Source organism: Meles meles, chromosome Y, assembly GCF_922984935.1.
Source record: "Meles meles chromosome Y, mMelMel3.1 paternal haplotype, whole genome shotgun sequence".
NCBI classification, from domain to species: domain Eukaryota; kingdom Metazoa; phylum Chordata; class Mammalia; order Carnivora; family Mustelidae; genus Meles; species Meles meles.
This window is the reverse complement of record NC_060088.1, coordinates 11,020,381-11,044,214: the sequence shown is the minus strand read 5'-3', so window position 1 is coordinate 11,044,214 and position 23,834 is coordinate 11,020,381. Positions and strand designations below refer to the sequence as shown.

The following is a 23,834-nucleotide window of genomic DNA, read 5'->3' as shown; positions in this document are numbered from 1 at the left end:
AAAGTCATCCATGAGGGCTGAAGTCAACTTCTTCCAAACAGGGGAATGCTCGTTCACTTGGGAGGGAATTTTATCGGGGTCTGTGTATGCTCAAATGCACATGCCCTTTGACCTCATCATTTCACTTCCCTAAGTTTACACAGCTGTACTTCCAGAGGCGTGCTTACAGTGTGCTGTACCCACTGACTGCTTCCAATGGCAAAACAATAAACAGTGAAATCTCCACCAACAGGGTTTAAATACGTTCTTTAAAAATAATTAGTCTGGGGGCACCTGGGTGGCTCAGTGGGTTAAAGCCTCTGTCTTCAGCTCAGGTCATGATCCCAGGGTCCTGGGATCAAGCCCCGCATCGGGCTCTCTGCTCTGCAGGGAGCCTGCTTTCTCCTCTCTCTCTGCCTGCATCTCTGCCTACTTGTGATCTCTGTCAAACACATAAATAAAATATTTTTTAAAAAACAGTCTGAATATACAAAGAAGTATTAGTAAATAAAGCAAATTGCCAAAGAGGATAATACAATCCCATTTACAATTAGGTGTGTGTTTTAATCACACAGACTTTCACATTCATAAACAAAATTCTGGTAGGATAAACTATTCATTCTATGTATCAGTGGAAAGGGAGATTACAGAATACAGACAGCAATTTCCACTTTTCTTTCACTTTATTCTTTTCTGAACAGTTTGAAACTTTTTTTTTAAACCATGAGTATACATTTAGAAGTTTTTTGTTCCTTAAAACAGCTGGAAGGACTTGGTTTCTGTATCAGCCAAGTTAAAGGCCTTTCTGTTTTTACCCTTTTCTGAAAATGTTTTAAAATCTAGTTTCTTACTTCCTCTAATGTGACCTACACTCCGTTCTTTCATAGACATTGCTTGCAACTCCTCTTGGGCTCATCCACTATTTTCTAGACCTTTTCCTCCCAGTCCTCCTGTCCTCTCCTCACACCTTTATGCTACTATTATGCTCAGGGTGTCTGCTCTGCCTTTACAGAAAAGGTAGGCATATTGCAGAAATGTTCTTCGAGATCCTGCAGTAGACAATCTTCTGAGGTGTGCTCTTCCCTCTCACTCGTTCTCGGTGAAGAATGGTCACCTTTTCCCAGTTCTGTAGTGCTATTCAAGGCTAATTAATTCACTTCTACTCCTCCTCTCCCCGACATATATATCCTCTCTAAGAAGGAATTCTCTACTCTCATTTATTCAAGCATTTATTTACATTGGTATGGACCCACGCGTATTTTACACATTGTATTTCAATTCCTCTGTGATTATGTAACATTTTTATATAATCCAATATTATTTTGTTGCTCCATTTGTTCTAGCTTTGGCCTTTGGAAGGTCTTTCACAGTGGATTTTTTTTTTTTAATTAAGCACTTCTTTTCATCTGGCACTATAAAAGATCCAGGCTCATCTTGTACACTCTGCCCCAGTCCTGGAAATCAGCCACTGCTCCCAGCAGTCTTGGCTCCTATTATTACAGAATGGTATTGGAATCCAAATCGTGCCCAAAACGGGGCACTAGGCATGCTCGTGGCTACTGGGGTGTCACTGCCTCTAGGCCCTCTCAGCCTCCAGAACAAGGAAATCTAAGTGTTCCACTAACCTATGTAGACACATCTGTAAATACCACTGTATATCCTCTGCATCTATATTAAGCTAAACTTGAGCTTATCCTGAGGGCTCCAACAGATCCATTCACACGTGGATCATTCCAGACTCTTCCCCTAACCAATCTGTGAACCTGCACTCTAACGCTGAGAAACTCGGCGCTCACCGTCTACTACCCATCTGGTTAACTGTGCAATTCCAGCACACATGTACAATGGTTTCCAAAGTGTTAACCAGTATCTCCATGAACAATAACTATCAACCTGAATATGGTGCCTATATACCCTTTCCTTTGCTTTTAGCCTCATAGTCTTCATTTCCAAAGCTGGTCAAGCTCAGGTTCTTTTTTTTTTTCCCCAGCCCCTCTGGTGAGGTTGTTAGTTGGTTTGGTCACAGTCTGCAGTCCATCCTGGGATCACCTGACCTCCTAAATTTGCATACATTAAGGTTCAACCTCTGTACTATAAGGTTCCACAGGCTTTGATCAGTATCTAGAGGTATATATCCTACCATTATAGTATCCAACAAAATACATTCAGGACCCTAAAAAATCCCCTATGCTTCACCTATTCAACCTCCTACACCCCTTCCCTCCAAATTCCTGGCAACCACCAACCCACTGACCAGCTCTACAGTTTTATCTGCTTTTTTTTCAACTTTTTAAGACTTTGATAGCCGTAGCAGAAGCAGAGGAGGGGGGGAGAGGGAGAGAGAGAAGCAGGCTCCCCATTGAGCAAGGAGCCTGACACAGGGCTCAATCCTGGACCCTGACATCATGACCTGAGGCAAAACCAAGAGTCAGATGCTTAACCAACTGCACTACCCAGGTGCCCCAGCTTTTGTTTTGGCATGGAATTGAAAATTCATTCCTTTGAGCCAAACAGTATTCCATTGTCTGGATGTACCACAGCTTGTTTACACATTCACCTACTCAAGGACAATTTGGCTGCTCCCGATTTCTGGCAATTATGGTAAAGTTGCTATAAACATTTCTGTCTGGGAATCTATGTGGCCCTAAGTTTTTCAGCCAGCTGGGTAAACAACTAGGAGCATCACTGTCCGATGGTATGGCAAGACTTGGTTTAGCTTTGTGAGAAACCACCGATCTCCCCAAATGCCTACAGCATTTTGCAGTGACACTATCAATGAATGGGAGTTCCGGTGGCTCCGCATCCTCACCAACATCTTGTGTTGTAAGGTCTGGCTGGATTTCTGCCATTCTAACAGGGGAATGGGGAGATCTCTTTGTTGTTTTAATTTGCACTGCCCTGATAACAAGTGCCACTGAACATCTTTTTGTATGCTTACTTGCCATCTCTAAATCTTCTTTGGTGACTTGTCTGTTCAGATCCTTTAACTATTTTTAAACTGTGTTGTCTCTTTAGGAGTTCTTTGTATATTTTTGATATGTCTTTTAGGAGATGTGGCCTTTGCAAATATTTTCTCCCAGTATGGGGCTTGTCTTTTCATGCTACATGTCTTTCAGAGCAGATGTTTTTGATTTTAATAAAGTCTAACTGGTCCATTTTTTTCTTCATATATATGCTTTTGTTATTCTATCTCATTACAAACTGAAGGTCACATATATTTTTTAATGTTTTCTGACATAAGTTTAATAGTTTGATACTCAGAATTAGATCTACCATTTAATTCTTACATAAGGTAAAAGGTCTGTGTCTAGGTTCATTTTTGTTTATGAGTGTCCAATTGTTCCAGCACCACGTATGTGGAGACATTCCTCACTTGAAATACCTTAACCCTTTATCAAAAAACAGTTGACTATACAGTTGACCCTTAACACGGGTTTTACATGGGATTTATTTCAATCAATATAGGTCAATACTGCTAATGCATTTTCTCTTTGTTTTGATTCCTAATGACATGTTTTTCTCGAGCTTACTTTGAGAGTATGGTATATATATATTTAAAACATGAAATTTGTTGACAATTTATATTATCAATAAGGGTTCCAGTCAACAACAGGCTATTCATTTTGGAGCAGTCAACAATTCTAGTGGATTTGGGATTGTGCAGAGGTCCAGGTTGCAGGGTGAGGTCAGAGCCCCAAACTCCCCTGTTGTCCAAGGGTCAACTGTATTTGCAGAGACTGATTTCTGGCTCCCTGTTCTATCCCCCTAATATACATAGCTATTGTTTTACCCATTACAGGTAAAGATTTTAAGTTCCAGAAAATAAAGAGCCAATGTTCAAATTTTCTGCCTCATCCAAATTCTCTACACAGCTTTTATCTAGGCATTATTATCTCTGAGAAGTTGGGGATGGAAAGGATGGGTAAGTGTAATCTAGGGGGAAAGTACTATGGACATTCAACAACCTAGCACCCTCAAATACAGACAGAGTAAAATAAAACTATATACAGGTCTCTGCTAGGGCCTAAACAACAGACACAAAATATCTTCCTATGTGTCTCCTATGTTCTCAATTTCTTAAGTGGAAGCCACAAATTTTTCAAATTATTTCATTTTAACAATAGCTATTTTAGTGTCAGCAAAGAGTTCTACCCAAATTTTGCCATGAGGATGCCTGACATGTCTATTAGGCAGTTTTTCTGAATTTCAGAACTTATACGAGGATGCTGGGTGAAGCCGGGAAGTGCTTTTAAACACATGTCTTTCTGAACCAGAAGCATTTTGACAGTGTATAAAGGTAAAAAACTATTTTTCAAGAGAATATGAAATATCTGTAATAAGTGGATTAGTTCCTAATATCCCTTTAGGCCCCAAGTTTCCTTCTGAAAGGAGAGTTGAGGTACAGATAAATGCTATATCCTTAGATCTGTGTGCCCTGTGCAATAGGATAAGAACTATTCATGTGTGGCTATTTAAATTTAAGATTCAATTCTTCAGTTACACTAGCCACATTTTAAATGTTTAACAGCCACACATGGCTAGCGACCATATCAGACAGCGGAGACACAGGTGACCCCCATCACTACAAACTGACATTAGACAGCCCCGCTTTGGAATACCAAATATGCAATTACTCACCACACCAAAGCTCAGTATGGATGACCTACTTTGCAGGCACTCCAGAATGTCCTGTGATCTGACTTACTCGTCGTCTGCTAACATTACTCCCAAGAGACAAGGCAATTAAGTCATAGACTAATGGCTGGCAGAAACCAAGTACTCAAATGTTTGCTGAAAGTTAAGTTTTCAGTGAATGCCCTACTGGGGATGGTGGCAATATTGGCAACAGACAAAATCCTGGAGCTCACCAACACAAAAGGGCCACTATGTAGTATTACAGATTATTTACAACAGACGTAAAGAAAACGCATTTCATCCAAGTTACTAGCTTAACTTCATGCCACAAAGTCTATTGCCAAGTCTAGCTCATAGTCTGGCATGTTATGGACTCAATGAAGGTTATTATCAAGCCCAAGAATAAAGCAATTTATCAGGCTCATATAAACACTTAATAAAATGTATATATATATAACACTCATACTGACCCAATACTTTGTTCTTTAAGCAATTATTAAGAATCTAGGAACTGTACTTGAAGGTGAGATCTAGACTAAAGACACCTAGCCTTAAAATCATTAGTGTGTGTGGAAATGTTCCCAACAGTGGGTATCTTTACAAAATGCAGCCTTCACATCATTTCTAGGGTTCTATCAACTTCTGTCTATAGTTTTGGGGGTTTTTTGGTATCTAAGTGGAAGTGACTGACATTCGTCAAAATAGATGAATTGTTCTGTTTATTTAAAAGGTAAGGTATTGGGGTGTCTGGCTGGCTCAGTCAGTGGGGCTGTAACTCCTGAACTTAGGGTCATGATTTCAAGCTCCACGTTGGGTGTAGAGTTTACTTAAATAAAATCTTTTAAAAATATTAGGTAAGAAGATAAGTACTGTTACAGCATGGAAACTCAAATTTACATTAAATTCCCTCCTTATACCTCTCAATATTATTACTTTCATAGTTTTACAGGAAAAAATACATAACAAAAATGTTGGTATTTTCTACGAAGATGAAGCCTCCTACCTTTGTTTTTTTTATCAAATCCTGATATCTGTTAAAAGAAAATATTTTATTTTTATTCAACTGTTCAGTTACAATTAACAGACCAAAGCAGGTTATAAAAACTAAACAATCCTACCAGTGATTTGTAGAGACTGGATTCAGGGTTGATTTTAATGAGTTGTAATAGTTCTTGCATAGTAAATGCCTTAAGGAAAAGAAAAGTTAGACATATTTTTAATTCAGTGTTAAAATGATAAACTAGGACATTTCTGAAGACTAAGAATCATGGTTCAGATCAAATTAAAAAATATTATGATCAAGCTAAAATAAAACTGAAGCACTTTTTTATACTATTGATAACATTAAAGTCACAAAGATAAAATATTTTTCTTGATCACATAATTAACCTCCAAATATTACACACTGAAGACAACAGGTCTAATATGCCTAAATGGTTAATGCCTAACAAATTACAAACACTCTAAAAGGTGATGAACCAGTGAATACATGTGTGAATTTGAGGGTCTTTCAAACTGCAGTAGTTTTTAAAGTATTACTGCTTCAAAATATAAGTAAACTTTTACTGTCATTACCAGAATGAATAATTAAAGCATACCTGAAATAGAATTAAACATTTTGGGTGCCTATTTGTTTTTTTTAAAGATTTTATTTATTTACTTGAGAGAGAGCGAGAGCAAGCAGGGTGAAGGGCAGAGGGATAAGTAGACTCCAGGCTAAGTAGGGAGCCCGATGCTGGGGCCCAATCCTGGGACTCCAAGATCATGACCTGAGCTGAAGGCAGATACCAACTGAGGCACCTAGGTACCCCTTGGGTGGCTATTCTTAATATATTATTTTTACTACAATATTTATCATTTACTAGGTTTACCTGGAGAACATGAATAGGTTTTCAAGTGGTTTTCCTTTATATAAAATATTCTGCACAGCATTTTAGAGTTGAACCTTTAAGTATGTGAACTGGATTAACTACTGCTGTAACAACTATGTAACTGACTATTACTCATGCAATAAGCAAAATTGTGAAACATAATTGGAAACTCGGGGGTGCCTGGCTGGCTCAGTCAGTAGAACATAGGACTCTTGATTTGAGGTCGTGAGTTCAAGCCCTTATTTGGGCTTAGACCTCACTTTAAACAAACAAACAAACAAACAACAAAACTTAAAAGACTGGTGGACCAAACAAGAACTCCTAATGTTGACAAATAAAATTTGGTTGTTAAATAAATACAGCATATTTGAATTTTCAAATACTAACATTATTCTTATTTTCTTAAAACATCTTAATATGAATTTTTAGTCAATTATAGACAAGTGGAACAAAAATAGAGAAACAACACCAAGAGTTAAACTATGGACTTTAGGGGTGTCTGGGTGGCTCAGGCAGCTAAGCATCTGCCTTCAGCTCAGGTCACAGTTCTGGAGCCTGGGATCAAGCCCAAATCAGGCTCCCTGTGAGGCAGGGAGTCTGCTTTTCCCTCTACCCCTCCTCCTGCTCCCTGTTGCTCTCACTCTCAAATAAACCTTTTAAAAAATAAATAAAAATAAACCATGGACTTTAGGTAATAAGATGTGACCATGTAGATTCTATGGCAAAAATGTATATAATGGGGGCACCTGGGTGGCTCAGTTGGTTAAGTTCAGGTCATGATCCCAGGAGATGGAGTCCTGCTGAGGACCCCACAATGGGCATGGAGCCCATTTAGATTCTCTCTTTTCTTCTTTGTGCTCCTCCCCACCTCCCTATTTATTTATTTTTTTTGTGAACATTTTATTTATTTATTTGACAGAGAGAGAACACAAGCAGACAGAGAGGGAGGCAGAGGGAGATGCAGGCTCTCCACTGAGTAGAAAGCCTGATGCAGGGCTCAATTCCAGGACCCTGGATCATGACCTGAGCCAAAGACAGATGCTTAACCCATTGAGTCACCCAGGCTTCTCTCCCACTTCCCTCTTTAAAAAAAAATCAAGTATATAATAAATGTTGCTAGTGGGGGAGGCTGTGCATGTGTGGGAGCAGGGAGCATTTAGGAGATCCTCCTTTGCTCAGCTTTGCTCCGAATCTCAACTGCTTTAAAAAATTAAGTCTACTAAAAGAAATAAGCAAAGTCAGCTGTATCAGCCTTTAAAATAATCAAGTGGTGGGGCGCCTGGCTGCCTCAGTGGATTAAAGCCTCTGCCTTCGGCTCAGGTCATGATCTCAGGTTCCTGGGATCAAGCCTCGCATTGGGCTCTCTGCTCAGTGAGGAGCCTGTTTCCCTTCCTCTTTCTCTGCCTTCCTCTCTGCCTACTTGTGATCTCTGTCAAATAAATAAATAAATCTTTAAAAATATAAAACAATCAAGTGTGACTAGATTTCTCAACCATTACTGTTAAACATTAAGCAACTAGAAAATTGCTAAAAAAATAGGTGTTTTAGGTATTTGAGAATTCCATCGATTTTTTATTTTTATTTTTTAAAATATTTTATTTATTTGACAGAGATTCCAAGTAGGCAGAGAGAGGGGGAAGCAGGCTCACTGCTGAGCAGAGAGAGTGATGTGGGGCTCGATCCCAGGACCCTGAGATCAGGACCTGAGTCGAAGGCAGAAGCTTAACCCACTGCACCACCCAGGTGCCCCAAGAATTCCCCAGATTTTTAAAAACTATTGTATCCCTCATTTCACTTGTGTAATTCTAAGGAACATAAATATTTGAAGAGACTTTAAACATAGTAAGAACAACACGTTTTAGAGATCTAGATTTATGGCCCTGCATTGATATTTACAAATCGTGACCTTGAGCAAAGTACCTCGCCTCTCCGGAGGCTGGCTCCTCATCTGTAATACAGGTAACACTAGCACTGTGACCAGTACAGTAACAACCTTACAACAGATTCAACATCAATGATGACTGTGAGTCTTAGTAGACAACACCGAATGGGAGGTCAATTCTAGCTCCAAAACAGTCATTCTTCAAATCACAATTTTACCAAAGACTGAGATTCCAAGGAATTGTATGATGTGAATTCAAAGATGACTGAAAAATGGACCTCGCTCCCTAGGGAATACGCCGCTAGGGTGCGGTACTTCCCGTTATCTCAGAAAAAAAACCTGGTAATAGAAAATTCAAAAACAGAAAAGGAAAACTTTACCTTTTCTCTGGCCAAACCACTTTCCGGAAAGAAAACAGAGTGTGAGTACTTGTAGCCACATCTTTGTAAGTGATCTGCTACTAGACAGTTAGAAGCGTCCACTAAGAGGGCACTCCCTTCCACTGAAATGGACTGGGGCTGCCGTTCTCCACTCAACACAGGCTGCATCAATTCGTGAATTAGCTGGTTGCGGAGCTGTGTCTAGCTCAAAAAAAAACAAAACAAAAACATGAAAAAAGGGGAAAAAACTCAGCAGGATTATTTCACTGGAGATACACAGATCTGCATATGAATTAGCATCCTTATTTCCAGAATGGTTCTGGACCCATGACCAAAAGCTGGGAACCATTCCCTAGATAACCCTGTGACACAAGTAGCCCACTGAGTTCTGGAAAAAAACTCATTTTCACCAACTTCCAAGTTAACTTGTGGTTCACCAGAACGCATGTACACTCTGACTTCACTTCCCCAGGAGCCCATTTCAGCAGCTTTTCACCAGGGTATCAAGTGCAGGAGACAATTCTGTACCTTTTCACCTATCTGTGGACTACTAAAGGATATGAAAATACTGGGCATATTGATCAAAACAAAACTGGGTTCCCAAAATGGAAATCACATATGCAAGAGAGAAATTGATAAACCCAAAAACATATTAAGATACACTTTTGCATACAGCATTTACATCTCAAGACACTGACGGATAATAATTTTCTTACATTTTATAAGTGAGAAAATGATAGTGTAAAGTAGGTCATTTTCTCAAGGTTGTAACACTACCATTATTCGTCTTGGTTTTAACAAAATTCCCCAACTTACTCAGACTACTGGGTATTTGTTCTAGTCTATTTTGCATATCATTTGAAAACATACATTTGGGCTGAGATTAAGAATACACTGCCTAGATTCATGGGGTTCAGCAGTAAATGATATCTAATGAATTCATGTTAATAGGATACAAGCAAGAAACAAATGCAGTTCTTATTATGCATTTTTCTATTCTTTAGCTCAAGAATAGAACAGTACATAATTACCAGTATAGAATAGGCTTTAGTATAAGTCTAAAGCCTCCTAATTGGCATGTGTGGGTGGCTCAGTGGGTTAAGCCTCTGCCTTCAGCTCAGGTCATGATCTCAGGGTCCTGGGATCAAGCCCCACATTGGGCCCTCTGCTGAATGGGGAGCCTGCTTCCTCCTCCTCTCTCTGCTTGCCTCTCTGCCTACTTGTGATCTCTGTCAAATAAATAAATAAAAATCTTTAAAGTCTCCTAGTTAAAAAAAAAAAAAAAGACAATTACAGTTAACAGAATACGCATGCCCTGCCTCATCTAGTACAATTCAGTAACTGAAATAAAATGAGAGAAATTATAGCATTCTCCACCAGTAAAATTTAGAGGTGATTTAATTAAATATGTAACAACTAAAGAATATATTCAGATTCAGCTTAATAAAATGACTTAGGGTGTTTTGCAAACAAATACTGAAATAGGGTAAGATTTAAAAGAGTGACAGAAGCAGAAAGGAAAGTACGGGGAGGGGGGTAGCAAGGGACCTTTGCTGGTGAATCCCCACCCTAACAAACACAAAAAGCAAGCCATCCAGCACTTGCTAGAAGGAATCCCACAACTGGCTGGGGACTCTCCAGCAGCCAATGTAAAGAGGGAAATCCATTCAGAATTAATGTTCCTAAAACAGAAGTAACTACAATAACTGGGAAGGGGGTAAAGAAGGCGCAGAGGGCACCTGGAAAAGAAACCTGTGTTGCCTCAGCACAACTCTCTCCAAAATTAAGAGTAGACTTAAAATAAGGAGAAAGACTTGATAAATTCCATTTAATAGACACTGGACTTTGTATTTCACCAGAAATTCTTTGCAAACACCCAAACAGAATGTTAACTAGGCCACTGAAAATTTCCATGAATTTTAAAAATTAAAACTCACTCAGGCCACCATCACTGAACTGAGAAAACACAAATTAGCTCAGACTTAGTAAAAATTTGTCTTGCCACTGATAAAGCAGGGATAACATAACTGAACAGCCAGCTACACAAAGGAAACAGTATTTCTCTAGAAGATACACATTAGTAAAGTGAACAAAGGTAACATAATCCTGATACCAAACCCAAACAGGGACAGCTTAAAAAGGATAAGGATACATCAGTATCATTTGTGACTACAAATAAAACACTCTCAAGTCTAATTCAGAAACACAGTAAAAGAAAGTATGCCATCGCCAGGAATCCAAGGATCATTCCACATTAGAAAGCATATTAATGCATTATTCACTACAATTAATTCCAAGTGGGTTACAAAGTTAGTTGAAAAAAATAAGTAAATAAAACCTTTTTATTTTATTTATTTATTTTAAAGATTTTATTTATTTGTCAGAGAGACAAAGATCACAAGTACATAGAGGCAGGCAGAAAGAGAAGGGGAAGCAGGCTCCCCGATGAGCAGAGAGCCAGATGTGGGGCTCGATCCCAGGACCTGGGGATCATGACCTGAGCCGAAGGCAGAGGCTTTAACCCACTGAGCCACCCAGGCACCACAATAAAACCTTTTTAAAAAATACGGAATATTTGTTCTTTTAGAGAAGAACTGAGAATAATCAGCAAAAAAAAAAAAAAAAAAAAAGAAAGAAAGAAAGATATGATCATATTAAAAATGTACATCACTATTTAAAGCCAAAGAGTAGGATAAGAAATGGGCCAGCCTGGGTATAAAGTAAATCTTCAACAGGGAACTGCTTGCTACATAAATCACTCATACAGTCAAAGATAAGCCTGGTGCCACGGAAAATGAGGATTTCATGGAACTCTGAAGGACACAGGAAAATGTTCACCATATAATACCAGATTAAAAAAGAGAGGTGTCTGGCTGGCTCAGTCAATTGAGTATGGGACTCTAGGTCTCCAGGTTGTGAGTTCGAGCTCTGTATTGGGGAATGGAGATAACTTAAAAAATTTTTTTTTTTAAAAAAGGGGATGCCTGGGTGACTCAGTGGGTTAAAGCCTCTGCCTTCCACTCAGGTCACGATCCCAGTCAGGGTCCTGGGATCGAGCCCGGCATCAGGCTCTCTGCTCAGTGAGGAAAGCTCCTCCTCTCTCTCTGCCTGCCTCTCTGACCACTCTGTCAAATAAATAAAATCTTAAAAAAAAGACACTTATGCCAATTAGTAGCTGTATTAGCCATGGTGTTTCTCCATATTTTTCAGATTAATCTCAAGATTTAAGTTACCAAAACAATGGGAGAGAGAAAATTTTTTTAAAAAGCTCACTTTTTCCTTAACAATTTCTTTTAAAGAAAGGGAAAGGGGCAGGGGCAGAGGAAGGGGTAAAGACAGAATTCTAAGTAGGCCCCGTCCCCAGCACAGAGCTGGTTATGGGCTGAGCCCACAACCCTGATCATGATCTAAGAGCTGGAGGCTCAACTGACTGAGCCATCCAGGTGCCCCCTTAATTTGATATTTTAAATACAAAATATACTTCTGAAATGTATACGGTAATAAAAACATTTGAGCTAATCCAACTCTTTGCTGTTCATACGTGTACTAGTATCTGCTGCCCAAATATTTATACATTTGAATACGTTTTAAGCAAGAAATTTCGCATTCTCCAAATTACTCTCCAGTAAATAGTTCACCTACTGTTTTCCATACGGTGTCTATTTCCTTCATTCGAAAGTGAGTAGGATTACAAAACCACTTAATTCAGGACTTGCAAACCAGATTTATAAACCAGGCCCAACTTTACTAGAATGTGTTCCGTTTACAAAGCTACCCACTACCACCTTAATATCAGTCCAATAAACCTATGATTTGAATATGCTCTTTTAAGACCACTCAAACTCTAAACCATTTTTAAGACTTCCGTATTCCGTTACAAAGAGTTACAGAGGTACCTAAAATTGTAACTTAGCACTACAAACTATGGCTTGCTTTTTTAAAAGCCAAGACTTGAATGTCTTTAAATCTGGACTGCGTGTTACAGGTTAACTTGTAAAAGTTATGTAAAAGATATGGCTAAAACGGATACCTTGAGCGTGTCCAGTATACCCCGATCCTTAAACGTCTGGTAGAGCTTTTTTCGCAGTTCATCTTGACTCAACACGTCAGATTTGGGGCGCATAGTGAACTGGAAGAAAAAATGGTTACGGGTTACCTGGCAGGCAGATGGACCATGAATTTCTGAAAACAGACCAGGGGCCTCCCGGGAATCCCTAAGAAGCTGAGCAGGGGGAAAGCAGCTACAGCGAAAACAAACAACAGGTTACGCTTCCACCGGTCCCTGGGGAGGAGCCAGTGTATCTACCCGAGCGGTTAGCAGCCAACTTCCCCTGCCCCCGACTTCCCCCACGCCCGTCCTGCCTCGGCCCGAGTTAACACCCCGCCGGAGCTGCAGGCTCGGGAGGAGTCCGGCGTTCAGGGCTCGGTCTCTGCCTCGGGTCAGTCGGGAAGACCAGAGGAGCTGAACACTGTCTCTCGCTCTGAACTAGGAACTCCAACCGACTCGCACTTCCGTTCTCACTGGTTCTGACGGGTAGGCGGGGTCGAGGTCCACACGCGACTTTCCCACGCGGCTGGAGGACGACGACCCGTAGTGACGCAACAGGAGAAAACCGAGTACCAACCGGAATTCGCTGGGCTCAGCCTTGAGCCCGCCCTCCCCCGAGGCCCGCCAAACGGAACCGCCCTTGTCGGGAGTACTAGGGCGCCCGCGCTGGGTTACGCAGCCCTCTGGCCGGAAGCTCCTCCCACCTCCCGCGAGATCGCAACCGCGGACTCTCCCGAGGATTGCTCGGGGAGTTCTGACAGAGGCTGCCAAGCGCCGGTCTGCTGAGGGAAGTGACTGGCTGTTTCCGTTGGCGGCATCTCCCCGCAGGTAGGAGATGGGGTGAGTAGGGGGCGGGAGGTCCAGGGGACGTTCCGGGTCCCGCGTGACGCGGGTTTTGGCCCAGTCTCTCCAGCCCGCCCGGGGACAACCGGATCGGACCCGGCCAGTCCCCGTTCGGTCACATCCCAGGCCACTGGGCCGACACACGTTGCGTTTTAGCCCGCAAGTGTCGATCAGCTCGGGGCCTTTGCTTCATTTTGCCTTTCACTGGGACATTCAGCTAACTCAGCGTTTTTTAAACGGCCGTACTGTTGTCATTTGGAGCTGGAAAATTTGTGTGCTCCGTCCGGTGAGGGGCGGGGATTAGTCCTCTCACAGGCAGCCCGATAGCTTGTAACGAAGTGCTTGGTAACACTGTCTCGAGTAAGTTTCCAGGTAACCTCAAAGGAGCAGCCCTAAGCTTGTCCTCTGGGCAGTTTGGAATAAATCTGTCAAGCCCAGAGTTTAAAGACTTGGTACACACGTAGGTACTGCCCTTTGATCACAGCCATCTTTCCTCCTACAGATCTTCCTTCCCAGTCGTTATCAGCACCAGGTCCTGGCAGTCACTGCTGGCTAATTAGAACTGGCTCACCAGCGATAACCCATTTGCCATCCCTCATCATATCCCTTTTCCTTGGGACCGCATTCATTATATTTGAAGGTAAGATCCTGCTGTGTCTTACTCCCAACCCCCAGAAAGGCCTTCCTGTTTAAACATGCTCTGTTCCCTCAGTAGCTCCTTTCCAGAGCATTCCTTACAACGTGCAGTTCAGTTATTGATCCTTTTAAAATGAGATTTCCAGAAGTGCGCTATGTTCCCTGGAGGTGTAATTAGTTAAAAGGACATGATCTTAGTGCAGCCTCAAATTGGCATTAGCGTTTTGGGTTACTGTATCAGACTACTGCCCCTTATTGAGCTTGCATTAAATGTAAACTTTTGGGTCCTTGTAGATGAACTGCTCTTTTCTTCCTGTTTTAGTTGTGGTAGTTTATATGTCTCTAGGAATGCATCCATTTCTTCCAGATTGTCAAATTTGTTGTCATAGAGTTGCTCATAGTATGTTCTTATAATTGTCTGTATTTCTTTGGTGTTAGTTGTGATCTCTCCTCTTTCATTCATGATTTTATTGATTTGGGTCCTTTCTCTTTTCTTTTTGATGAGTTTGGCCAGGGGTTTATCAATCTTATTAATTCTTTCAAAGAACCAGCCCCTAGTTTCGTTGATTTTTTTCTATTGTTTTTTTTTGTTTTTTTTTGTTTTGTTTTGTTTTGTTTTGTTTTTTTTTTGGTTTCTATTTCATTGATTTCTGCTCTGATCTTTATGATTTCTCTTCTCCTGCTGGGTTTAGGGCTTCTCTCTTGTTCTTTCTCCAGCTTCTTTAGGTGTAGGGTTAGGTTGTATATTTAAGACCTTTCTTGTTTCTTGAGAAAGGCTTGTACTGCTATATATTTTCCTCTCAGGACTGCCTTTGCTGTATCCCACAGATTTTGAACCATTGTGTTTTCATTATCATTTGTTTCCATGAATTTTTTCAATTCTTTAATTTCCTGGTTGACCCATTCATTCTTTAGAAGGATGCTGTTTAGTCTCCATGTATTTGGGTTCTTTCCAGCTTTCATCTTGTGATTGAGTTCTAGCTTCAGAGCATTGTGGTCTGAAAATATGCAGGGAATAATCCTAATCTTTTGATACCAGTTGAGACCTGATTTGTGACCCACGATGTGATCTATTCTGGAGAATGTCCATGTGCACTAGAGAAGAATGTGTATTCTGTTGCTTTGGGATGAAATGTTCTGAATATATCTGTGATGTCCATCTGGTCCAGTGTGTCATTTAAGGCCTTTATTTCCTTGTTGATCTTTGGCTTGGGTGATCTGTCCATTTCAGTGAGGGGAGTGTTCAAGTCCCCTACTATTATTGTATTATTATTGATGTGTTTCTTTGATTTTGTTATTAATTGGTTGATATAGTTGGCTGCTCCCACGTTAGGGGCATAGACATTTAAAATTGTTAGATCTTCTTGTTGGACAGACCCTTTGAGTAGGATATAGTGTCCTTCCTCATCTCTTATTATAGTCTTTGGCTTAAAATCTAATTGATCTGATCTAAGGATTGCCACCCCAGCTTTCTTCTGATGCCCATTAGCATGGTAAATTGTTTTCCACCCCCTCACCTTAAATCTGGAAGTGTCTTCAGGTCTAAAATGAGTTTCTTGTAGGCAACATATAGATGGGTTTTGGTTTTTTATCCATTCTGATACCCTGTGTCTTTTGATTGGGGCATTTAGCCCATTAACATTCAGGGTAACTATTGAGAGATATGAATTTAGTGCCATTGTATTGCCTGTAAGGTGACTGTTACTGTATATTGTCTTTGTTCCTTTCTGATCTACTACTTTTAGGCTCTCTCTTTGCTTAGAGGGCCCCTTTCAATATTTCCTGTAGAGCTGGTTTGGTGTTTGCAAATTCTTTCAGTTTTTGTTTGTCCTGGAAGCTTTTTATCTCTCCTTCTATTTTCAATGATAGCCTAGCTGGATAGAGTATTCTTGGCTGCATGTTTTTCTCGTTTAGTGCTCTGAATATATCATGTCAGCTCTTTCTAGCCTGCCAGGTCTCTGTGGATAAGTCTGCTGCCAATCTAATATTTTTACCATTGTATGTTACAGACTTCTTTTCTCGGGCTGCTTTCAGGATTTTCTCTTTGTCACTAAGACTTGTAAATTTTACTATTAGGTGACAGGGTGTAGACCTATTCTTGTTGATTTTGAGGGGGGTTCTCTGCACCTCCTGGATTTTGATGCTTGTTCCCTTTGCCATATTAGGAAAATTCTCTCTAATAATTCTCCCAATATACCTTCTGCTCTCCTCTCTCTTTCTTCTTCTTCTGGAATCCCAATTATTCTAATGTTGTTTCATTTTATGGTGTCACTTATCTCTCGAATTCTCCCCTTGTGGTCCAGTAGCTGTTTGTCCCTCTTTTGCTCAGCTTCTTTATTCTCTGTCATTTGGTCTTCTATATCACTAATTCTTTCTTCTACCTCATTTATCCTAGCAGTGAGAGCCTCCATTTTTGATTGCACCTCATTAATAGCTTTTTTGACTTCAACTTGGTTAGATTTTAGTTCTTTAATTTCTCCAGAAAGGGCTTTTATATCTCCAGAGAACGTTTCTTTAATATCTTCCATGCCTTTTTCGAGCCCAGCTAGAACCTTGAGAATCGTCATTCTGAACTCTAGATCTGACATATTACCAATGTTCGTATTGATTAGGTCCCTAGCCTTCGGTACTGCCTCTTGTTCTTTTTTTTTGTGGTGAATTTTTCTGCCTTGTCATTTTGTCCAGATAAGAGTATATGGAGGAGCAAGTAAAATACTAAAAGGGTGGCAAAGACCCCAGGAAAATGTGCTTTAACCAAATCAGAAGAGACCCCAAATCGTGGAGGGGAGAAAGGGGATAAAAAGAGGTGATAAAGGGGATAAAAAGAGGTTCAGGAAAAAAAGAAAAAATTAAAAAAAGAAAACAAATAAAAAATATAAAAAAGAAAAAATATATATCGATAAACTAAGTTAAAAACGTTTAAAAAGATAAGGGTGAAAGTTTAAAAAAATTAGCAGAAGAAGAAAAATAAATTGAAAAAAATAAATTAACTGCAAGACTAAAGGATCATGGGGAGAAAGCCATGAGTTCCCTGCTTTGCTTTCTCCCGCTCTGGAATTCCGCTGCTGTCCTTGGTATTGAACCTGATGTCCTTGGTAGACAAACTTGGTCCTGGCTGGATTTCTTGTTGATCTTCTGGGGGAGGGGCCTGTTGCAGTGGTTCTCAAGTGTCTTTGCCCGAGGCGGAATTGCACCGCCCTTACCAGGGGCCGGGCTAAGTAATCCACTCGGGTTCACTTTCCTTAGAGTTCCGGAAGATGGGAATGAAAACGGCGGCCTTCCAGCCTCTGGCCCGGAGGAGCCAAGAGCCCAGGGCCCCACTCCTCAGTGCGCCCCAGAGAACAGCGCCCAATCACTCCCGTATCCCCGGCCTCCGACCCCGCTCTGAGTTCACCTAGCCTGCAACCGGTTCAAGGTAACCCCGAGCTGAGAGTTTAGTCCTCGACTCTGTCTCTGTAGCCGGCTTCCCCATTCTAGTACCTGACTCTGCTCTGCTACACTCTGACACCCCCAATCCTTCTGTGACCCTGCGGGACCTGGGGCCATGCTGACCCTGCGTGGGCTTCACCCTGGTTTAGCCTCTGGAGCAATGTCCCTCAGTGGAACAGACTTATAAAAGTCCTGATTTTGTGCTCTGTTGCTCCGCCGCTTGCTGGGAGCCGGCCCCTCCCCCTGCAGTCTATCTTCCTGTCGCTTTGGATTCACTTCTCCACCAGTCCTACCTTTCAGAAAGTGGTTGATTTTCTGTTTCTAGAATTGCTGTTCTTCTTCTCTTCAATCTCCCATTGAATTTGTAGGTGTTTGCAATGTTTAGATAAGCTATCTAGCTGATCTCCTGCTACCTGATGTAGTCTCAGCCTGTTACTTCTCCGCCATCTTGACTCCTCTTGATGAACTGCTCTTAACCTAGGTTTCTCTCCTATTGTACAGTTTGGGGTTTGTTTGTTTGTTTTTTTCCGGTTTTTAACCTTTTTTTTTTTTTTTTTTGCATTCTGTTAAATTCTATCTTGTGCATTTCACTTAAATTCTCTTAACCTGGAGGGACTGTTGAAACTTTAGTGTTGCCTTCCAGTTTATTAGCTGCCCAAGGGTGTTATCCTTCAATGTGATAAACTGTCCCTCACTTAAGCAATCAAAATGTTGAGCTGAACTAGGTTAATGTCACACGATGGTTCCCTACAGACCCCATGATATCAACCAACTTGTACAACTTTTAAGGTATTTGGGCACTGACATTCAAGTCTGGTAGGAGTGGTCCCTCACTCAACAAATAAAATGAGTGCTGCCTGCACCCCCGTCCCCTTGTAGCTCTGACAGTACCACGGACATCTCGGAACCACACGTTTCCAGTTTGTTCTCAGGTAGATACCAGGTTACTTCATACAATGATTTGCCATCCCCTGGATTTCTCTTCCAAAACAGAAAGTCTAAGTTTGGCCAGAGTTGTTCTCATATAACCAGTACTTTGACTAACCACTTGATTTTTGTCTGGGGATTCATGTTAATGAAGTTAATGTAAATTAAAAGCTCCTAGCCTGTGTTCTGACCGGAGACAGGTATTTCATACGTGTTTCTCTTGGTGTTTTAATTCCGAAAGTACTCAGTTACAGAAGATAATTTTGTTTCTGAAAACAGTAACACTTACCTGATGTGGTTTGATGTTTTGTTGCTGAGATTTCCCATGTCCCTGATGAGTATACAGCCACTTTTGTTAGATAAAGATGTAAGATTCGCTAAGACTTGAAGATTTGTATTTATTGAGAGTTTTTTTTTTAATACACCAGTCTTGAGGTTCCTAGCCCGCCAAACTTTTTGTCACACTTGCTATTAGAAAATCATGCTCTTTGAGGGAGCTCCTGGGTGGCTCAGTTGGTTAAGGCTCTGCCATCGGCTCAGGTCATGATCCCTGGGATCGAGCGCCGCATCTCTGCTGAGCAGAGTGTGACAAAAAGTTTGGTGGGCTAGGAACCTCAAGACTGGTATATTAAAAAAAAAAAAAAAGACCTCTCAATAAATACAGATCCATTCCCCATGTGTGGTGCGCTTACTCTGTACTGGGCTCTGTGGTAAGCATTAGGGAGGCATGCTGGGCAAGAAAACCACTTAGATTATCCTCAAGTTTGCCCAGGTAGCTTCCCCCTGACACACCACTATCCCCCACTTCCTTCCTCTCCCTCCGACCTTCTACAGTGCTTTGAAACTCTTGTCCTGGGGTCAGTGAATTCCTTTTTACCCTCAGTCTCCCTAAAAAATGCACATACTTTCTGTGAGCACTTTAAAATATGTCCCTTTCCCCTCATTCCTGCAGCGTTCTCGGCTCTGATGTGTGTGCTATCTAACAAAGTTAAGTGGCTTAAATAACACAAATATATTACCTTACTTGTGTGTGGCACAGACGTCCACCGTGGGTCTCATTGGGCTGTGTTCCCTTCTGGAGGTTTTCAGGAAGAATCGGTTTCTTTGTGCTTTCCAATTTCCAGAGACCGCTCGCCTTCTGGCCCTTTCTTCTCTCTTCAACACTGGCAACGTTGCATCTTTGTGACACCCCTTACCCCCTCTGCCATTGCCTTCCTTCTGACCTTTTGGGCCTCTCTCTTCCACTTTTTTTTTTAATTTTTATTTATTTTTTTTCTTAAGATTTTATTTATTTACTTGACAGAGATCACAAGTAGGCAGAGAGGCAGGCGCAGAGAGAGAGAGAAAGTGAGAGAGGAGGAAGCAGGCTCCTAGCTGAGCAGAGAGCCTGATATGGGGCTGGATCCCAGGACCCTGGGATCATGACCTGAGCTGAAGGCAGAGGCTTTAACCCACTGAGCCACCCAGGCATCCTCTCTTTCACTTTTAAAGACCTTTGTAATTATATTGGGCCCACCTCTTAGTCCGGGCTCATCTCCCTGTCGTAGGTCAGCTGGTGAACCACCTCAGCTCTATCTGCAGCTTTAATTCCCCTCGGCCAGGAAATGAGCATTCACAGGTTTTCAAGCTCAGGATGTCGTCAGGGTGGGGCGTGCAGTTCTGGCACCACCACATGCTCAGAATGGAAGTGTTCATTTCATCCCTCTTTTTTTTTCCTTCTTTCTTTTCTTGGTGAATGGACTCATCTTGATACTCTGCTTGATCACCTTAGTCAGGCATTTGGAAACATCCTTGATTCTTCCCTCTTCCTCATTTCCCAGTTTAATCCATTGCCAGGTTCTGTGTAGCCATCTCCTCCCCACCTGGAGACTTAGTCTTCTTAGGAGAGGCTTGAAGGGCCCCTACTTTAGGTGATGGGGAAATGGAGTAGACACACACTGTTCAAGCTCACACGAATACCGGCAGCTGCTTTACTTGTACTAAAGTAATACTTTGTGGATAGAGGAAAGGGTTGCTTCTTTCACATCACAGACTGGAGTACTAAGTTACACTGCTTCCTGGGTGGAGGGAAAGTAGACTTGGCAGAACTTAAAACATTTCAAATCATTGTTACAGAGCCAATACAGAGGCCATCATCCAATACAGTAGTGACTGATCATATGTAGCTTTTTAACCAAACAAAGTGAAAAACTCAGTTCTGCAGACACAATAGCCACCGGTGGCTACCACACTGGACAGTGCAGATACAGAACGTTTCCCTCCCCGTGGAAAATTGAGTGTATCAGACAGCACAGAATTCTAAAGTGTGTCTCATCGTTGCCTACCACCATGGCACAATAAACCTCAAATACTAAGTGATGTAGACATTACCTTCTGAGACTGTGTGGTTGTAGTCTCACAAGATTTCCATTTCTTCCACTTCACCTTCCAGTTTTGCCTGTATGGTGGAATAGTCGCATTACTCATTCAGCTGCTATGAAATCAAATTATTGGCAGTTCAAGTTCTGTCCAGCTGTAGAGTTTATGATCTGATCTTTATGTGGTGTTTCCTTGGTTCCCTTTCTGTTTATCATCACCCTGTCTGACACTACGCAGCCATAGGAATGAGCCTTAGATGTGTATCGTTTTCTGCTGCTGCTTAAATGTTTGTGTGGAAGAAATGAAGCCCTTCCCTTGGCAAACTCCAGCTGCAAACTCCTATTCCAATTAATGACATCATTGTCGACATTGTTCAGATTGAAAGTTCTCATCCCTTTGCCCCTTGACAGTTTCTTTCAATCTTGAGAATTGTTGTTAATTCTGCTAGTTTTGCAGAGCTTTCACTTCATTCCTGCCTGTCTTATTATCAGTTTTACTATTGGGGCCTTTCCCCCCAACTTTCCCCTAAGACACTTCCTGTAAAGGATCAGATGGTCTTCATTGCAGTTGGTCAATCCATCATTTTGTTGTGGGGCAAAGGCCGCCTTCAGCAACAATAAAAGGATGGATAAGGCCAAATTTGGCCTGCAGGATGCAGTGTCCCAACACCTGCCCCGAGTGACATTCTAAGTTCTCTTTACCTCATCATGCCAAAAGAACATCTTATTTGCCTTTTCTTCCAGTCATGGGCCTTCCAATTCCAGAGTTCAAAGTGCCAGTTGTGCCTTGATTTCCTTAACAACAGAGATTATATTTATTAGGAATACATTTCAGATTTTCTCATGTTCGATGTGATTCAGCAGAGTCTCAATGAGGCTTGATAAGCCCTGGCCTCTGACACACCTCACCTTACCTTCCCTGAGATGGTGTACTCTCAGCCAGGTGGCTGCCCCATGTGGAGGCCTTAAGGGTCAGCACGTCTCCGCATGCGTATGCTCCTCTGTGTCATTGTAGAGAGCCAGGTATCGTGCCTAGTGCTTCACATACATTAAGTTGTATAATCCTCAAAGTCACTGTAAGGGATCTCTGATGGCTGCCTCTGTCTCACCAGGGAGGAAACTGGCATTGGAAGTTTAAGGACTGTGCCTGTGGTCATGTTTCCAGTAAGTAGCAGAGGTAGACCTGAACCTAGCTTTGATTCCAAAGACCCTGTGCTAGAAGTACATAAATACATACATAAATCCACCCATCTGTCTGTTCATCCAGATTTTGATTGTTCTAAAAGCCACAGAATCCCTGATTCCCCCCGCAACTAACCCCACTCCCCAACACTTTGTCCTCATTTTCTCAGCAAACCTATAAACACCAATTCTAAGATTTCTTAACACCTCAAATGTCTTTCTTTTTGGATTTTGGTTTCTTTAATCTTTTCTGGAATACAAAATTGTGCCTTCCTTCCTTTTTTTTTCTTTTAGTAATCCCTATATCCAATATGTGGCTTGAATTTACAACCCCGACATCGAGTCACACACACACCACCGATTGAGCCAGCTGGGCGTTCCATTCCCTTCTTATGAATGCTGTTTGAGGAGGCATATCACAGGCTCTTGCATTTGCAGAGACTTAGAATTATAGCATACATTGTTCGGGTAGAAAGAAGACAAAATCAACACGCTTTATCAATTTCTCCCAGTGTCAGTGCTAGCAATGCTAACTGGTCCCGTCCAAGTTTGTTCCAGCTTGCTCTAAATGTTCTTTTGGAGTCATGAGAATGTTGTTTTTACAATTTTGTATTAGAGGTCTTCTAGTTTCCCTGTGAAAATAAGGTGGTGGATTCTATAGGACATATCACAGACCTAATTTGTATAGTCCCAAAGCCATTTGTCTATGGCGATATACTGGAAAACGTGACAAGCTTAGTGGTCTCCTCTTCTACAATGTCAGGTTTAAGTAAAAAAATTGAATTCTAGACTTCTTGTTAACAATTTTTCATTTTCAGTATGGAAATTTTCAGTATGGAGTACTGAAAACATGTTATTTTCATTTAACTAGGAGCTATATATTGAAGACAATGTCTGGAAGCTTCTACTTTGTAATTGTGGGCCACCATGATAATCTGGTTTTTGAAATGGAATTTTTTCCAGCTGGAAAAGCAGAATCCAAAGAGAATATGGAATCTTAAAAAATTCTGTAAGAATTCTTATGTTGTTGTAATGATAATGGTGTGGCGTGATTTGACAGCTGGGAGAGACCCGGACAGATGAGGTAACTGGAATCTGCCACAATTAAATGAGGCTTGCCCTGCAGTCCCACAGGTTGAAAGAAGCCGGCCAGGGAACAGTCTCTGAGTGGCTTACTCATCCTTTGATTCACCACACACTTGGCACATACTAAGTAGCAGGATGCTCTGGGTCTCTTCTCTGATATCTAGTTCACTGTCACCCACTCTGAAAAGCTGCTCCCTGAGCACATAGGAACATAGTCCACCGGTTGTGGGACTGGAAGAACAGTTGTTACTGACTGGAAATGCCATGAGAGCCCATTCTGTCCAGGGGAATTACATTTCTCATCAGGACATACGGAGTAGGGCCATCTACACCTGGGAGGGCTAAGAGACCCTTGCCTCCATGCCCTGCTGGCCCTGAGACTCCAGCAGTTTTCAGTGCCCTTCTGCCCCTGCTGCTAGCTGGGTGGAGCCCACATGCCATTCTCCCCAGTGACACCACCCAACTTCCTTGTCACCACTAATGGTTCCAGAAAAACCAGCTTGGTTCAAGAACATGCCATGCAGAGTAAACATGTAGAATCTTGAGATGAGGATATGTGGGGCCTTCCATCTTTTGGCA

At 41.5% G+C, this 23,834-nt stretch overlaps 1 protein-coding gene and 1 long non-coding RNA gene across 9 annotated transcripts in view; one reads left to right on the top strand and one right to left on the bottom strand.

The window, feature by feature from the left end:
* LOC123935763 (oral-facial-digital syndrome 1 protein-like) overlaps positions 1-13,386 on the bottom strand; it is a 51,448-nt gene extending 38,062 nt beyond the window's left edge. For 4 of the 8 annotated variants that reach the window (XR_006817014.1, XM_045996571.1, XM_045996572.1 and 1 more), the window contains exons 1-4: positions 12,778-13,078; positions 8,748-8,948; positions 5,733-5,801; positions 5,618-5,645 (exon numbers count right to left, since the gene is read on the bottom strand). Coding sequence is in view for 7 of the 8 variants with exons in the window: in XM_045996571.1 (XP_045852527.1) it covers positions 5,618-5,645; positions 5,733-5,801; positions 8,748-8,948; positions 12,778-12,870 (391 nt within the window). In the remaining variant the exon portion in view is untranslated. The other 4 variants (XM_045996569.1, XM_045996570.1, XM_045996566.1 and 1 more) reach the window with 4 other exon arrangements.
* A 143-nt stretch (positions 13,387-13,529) lies between these two features.
* On the top strand, positions 13,530-23,173 carry LOC123935847. Its single transcript, XR_006817029.1, has 3 exons — positions 13,530-13,623; positions 14,141-14,278; positions 23,041-23,173. It is a non-coding gene; the product is annotated as an uncharacterized LOC123935847 (long non-coding RNA).
* The last annotated feature ends 661 nt before the right edge of the window (positions 23,174-23,834 follow it).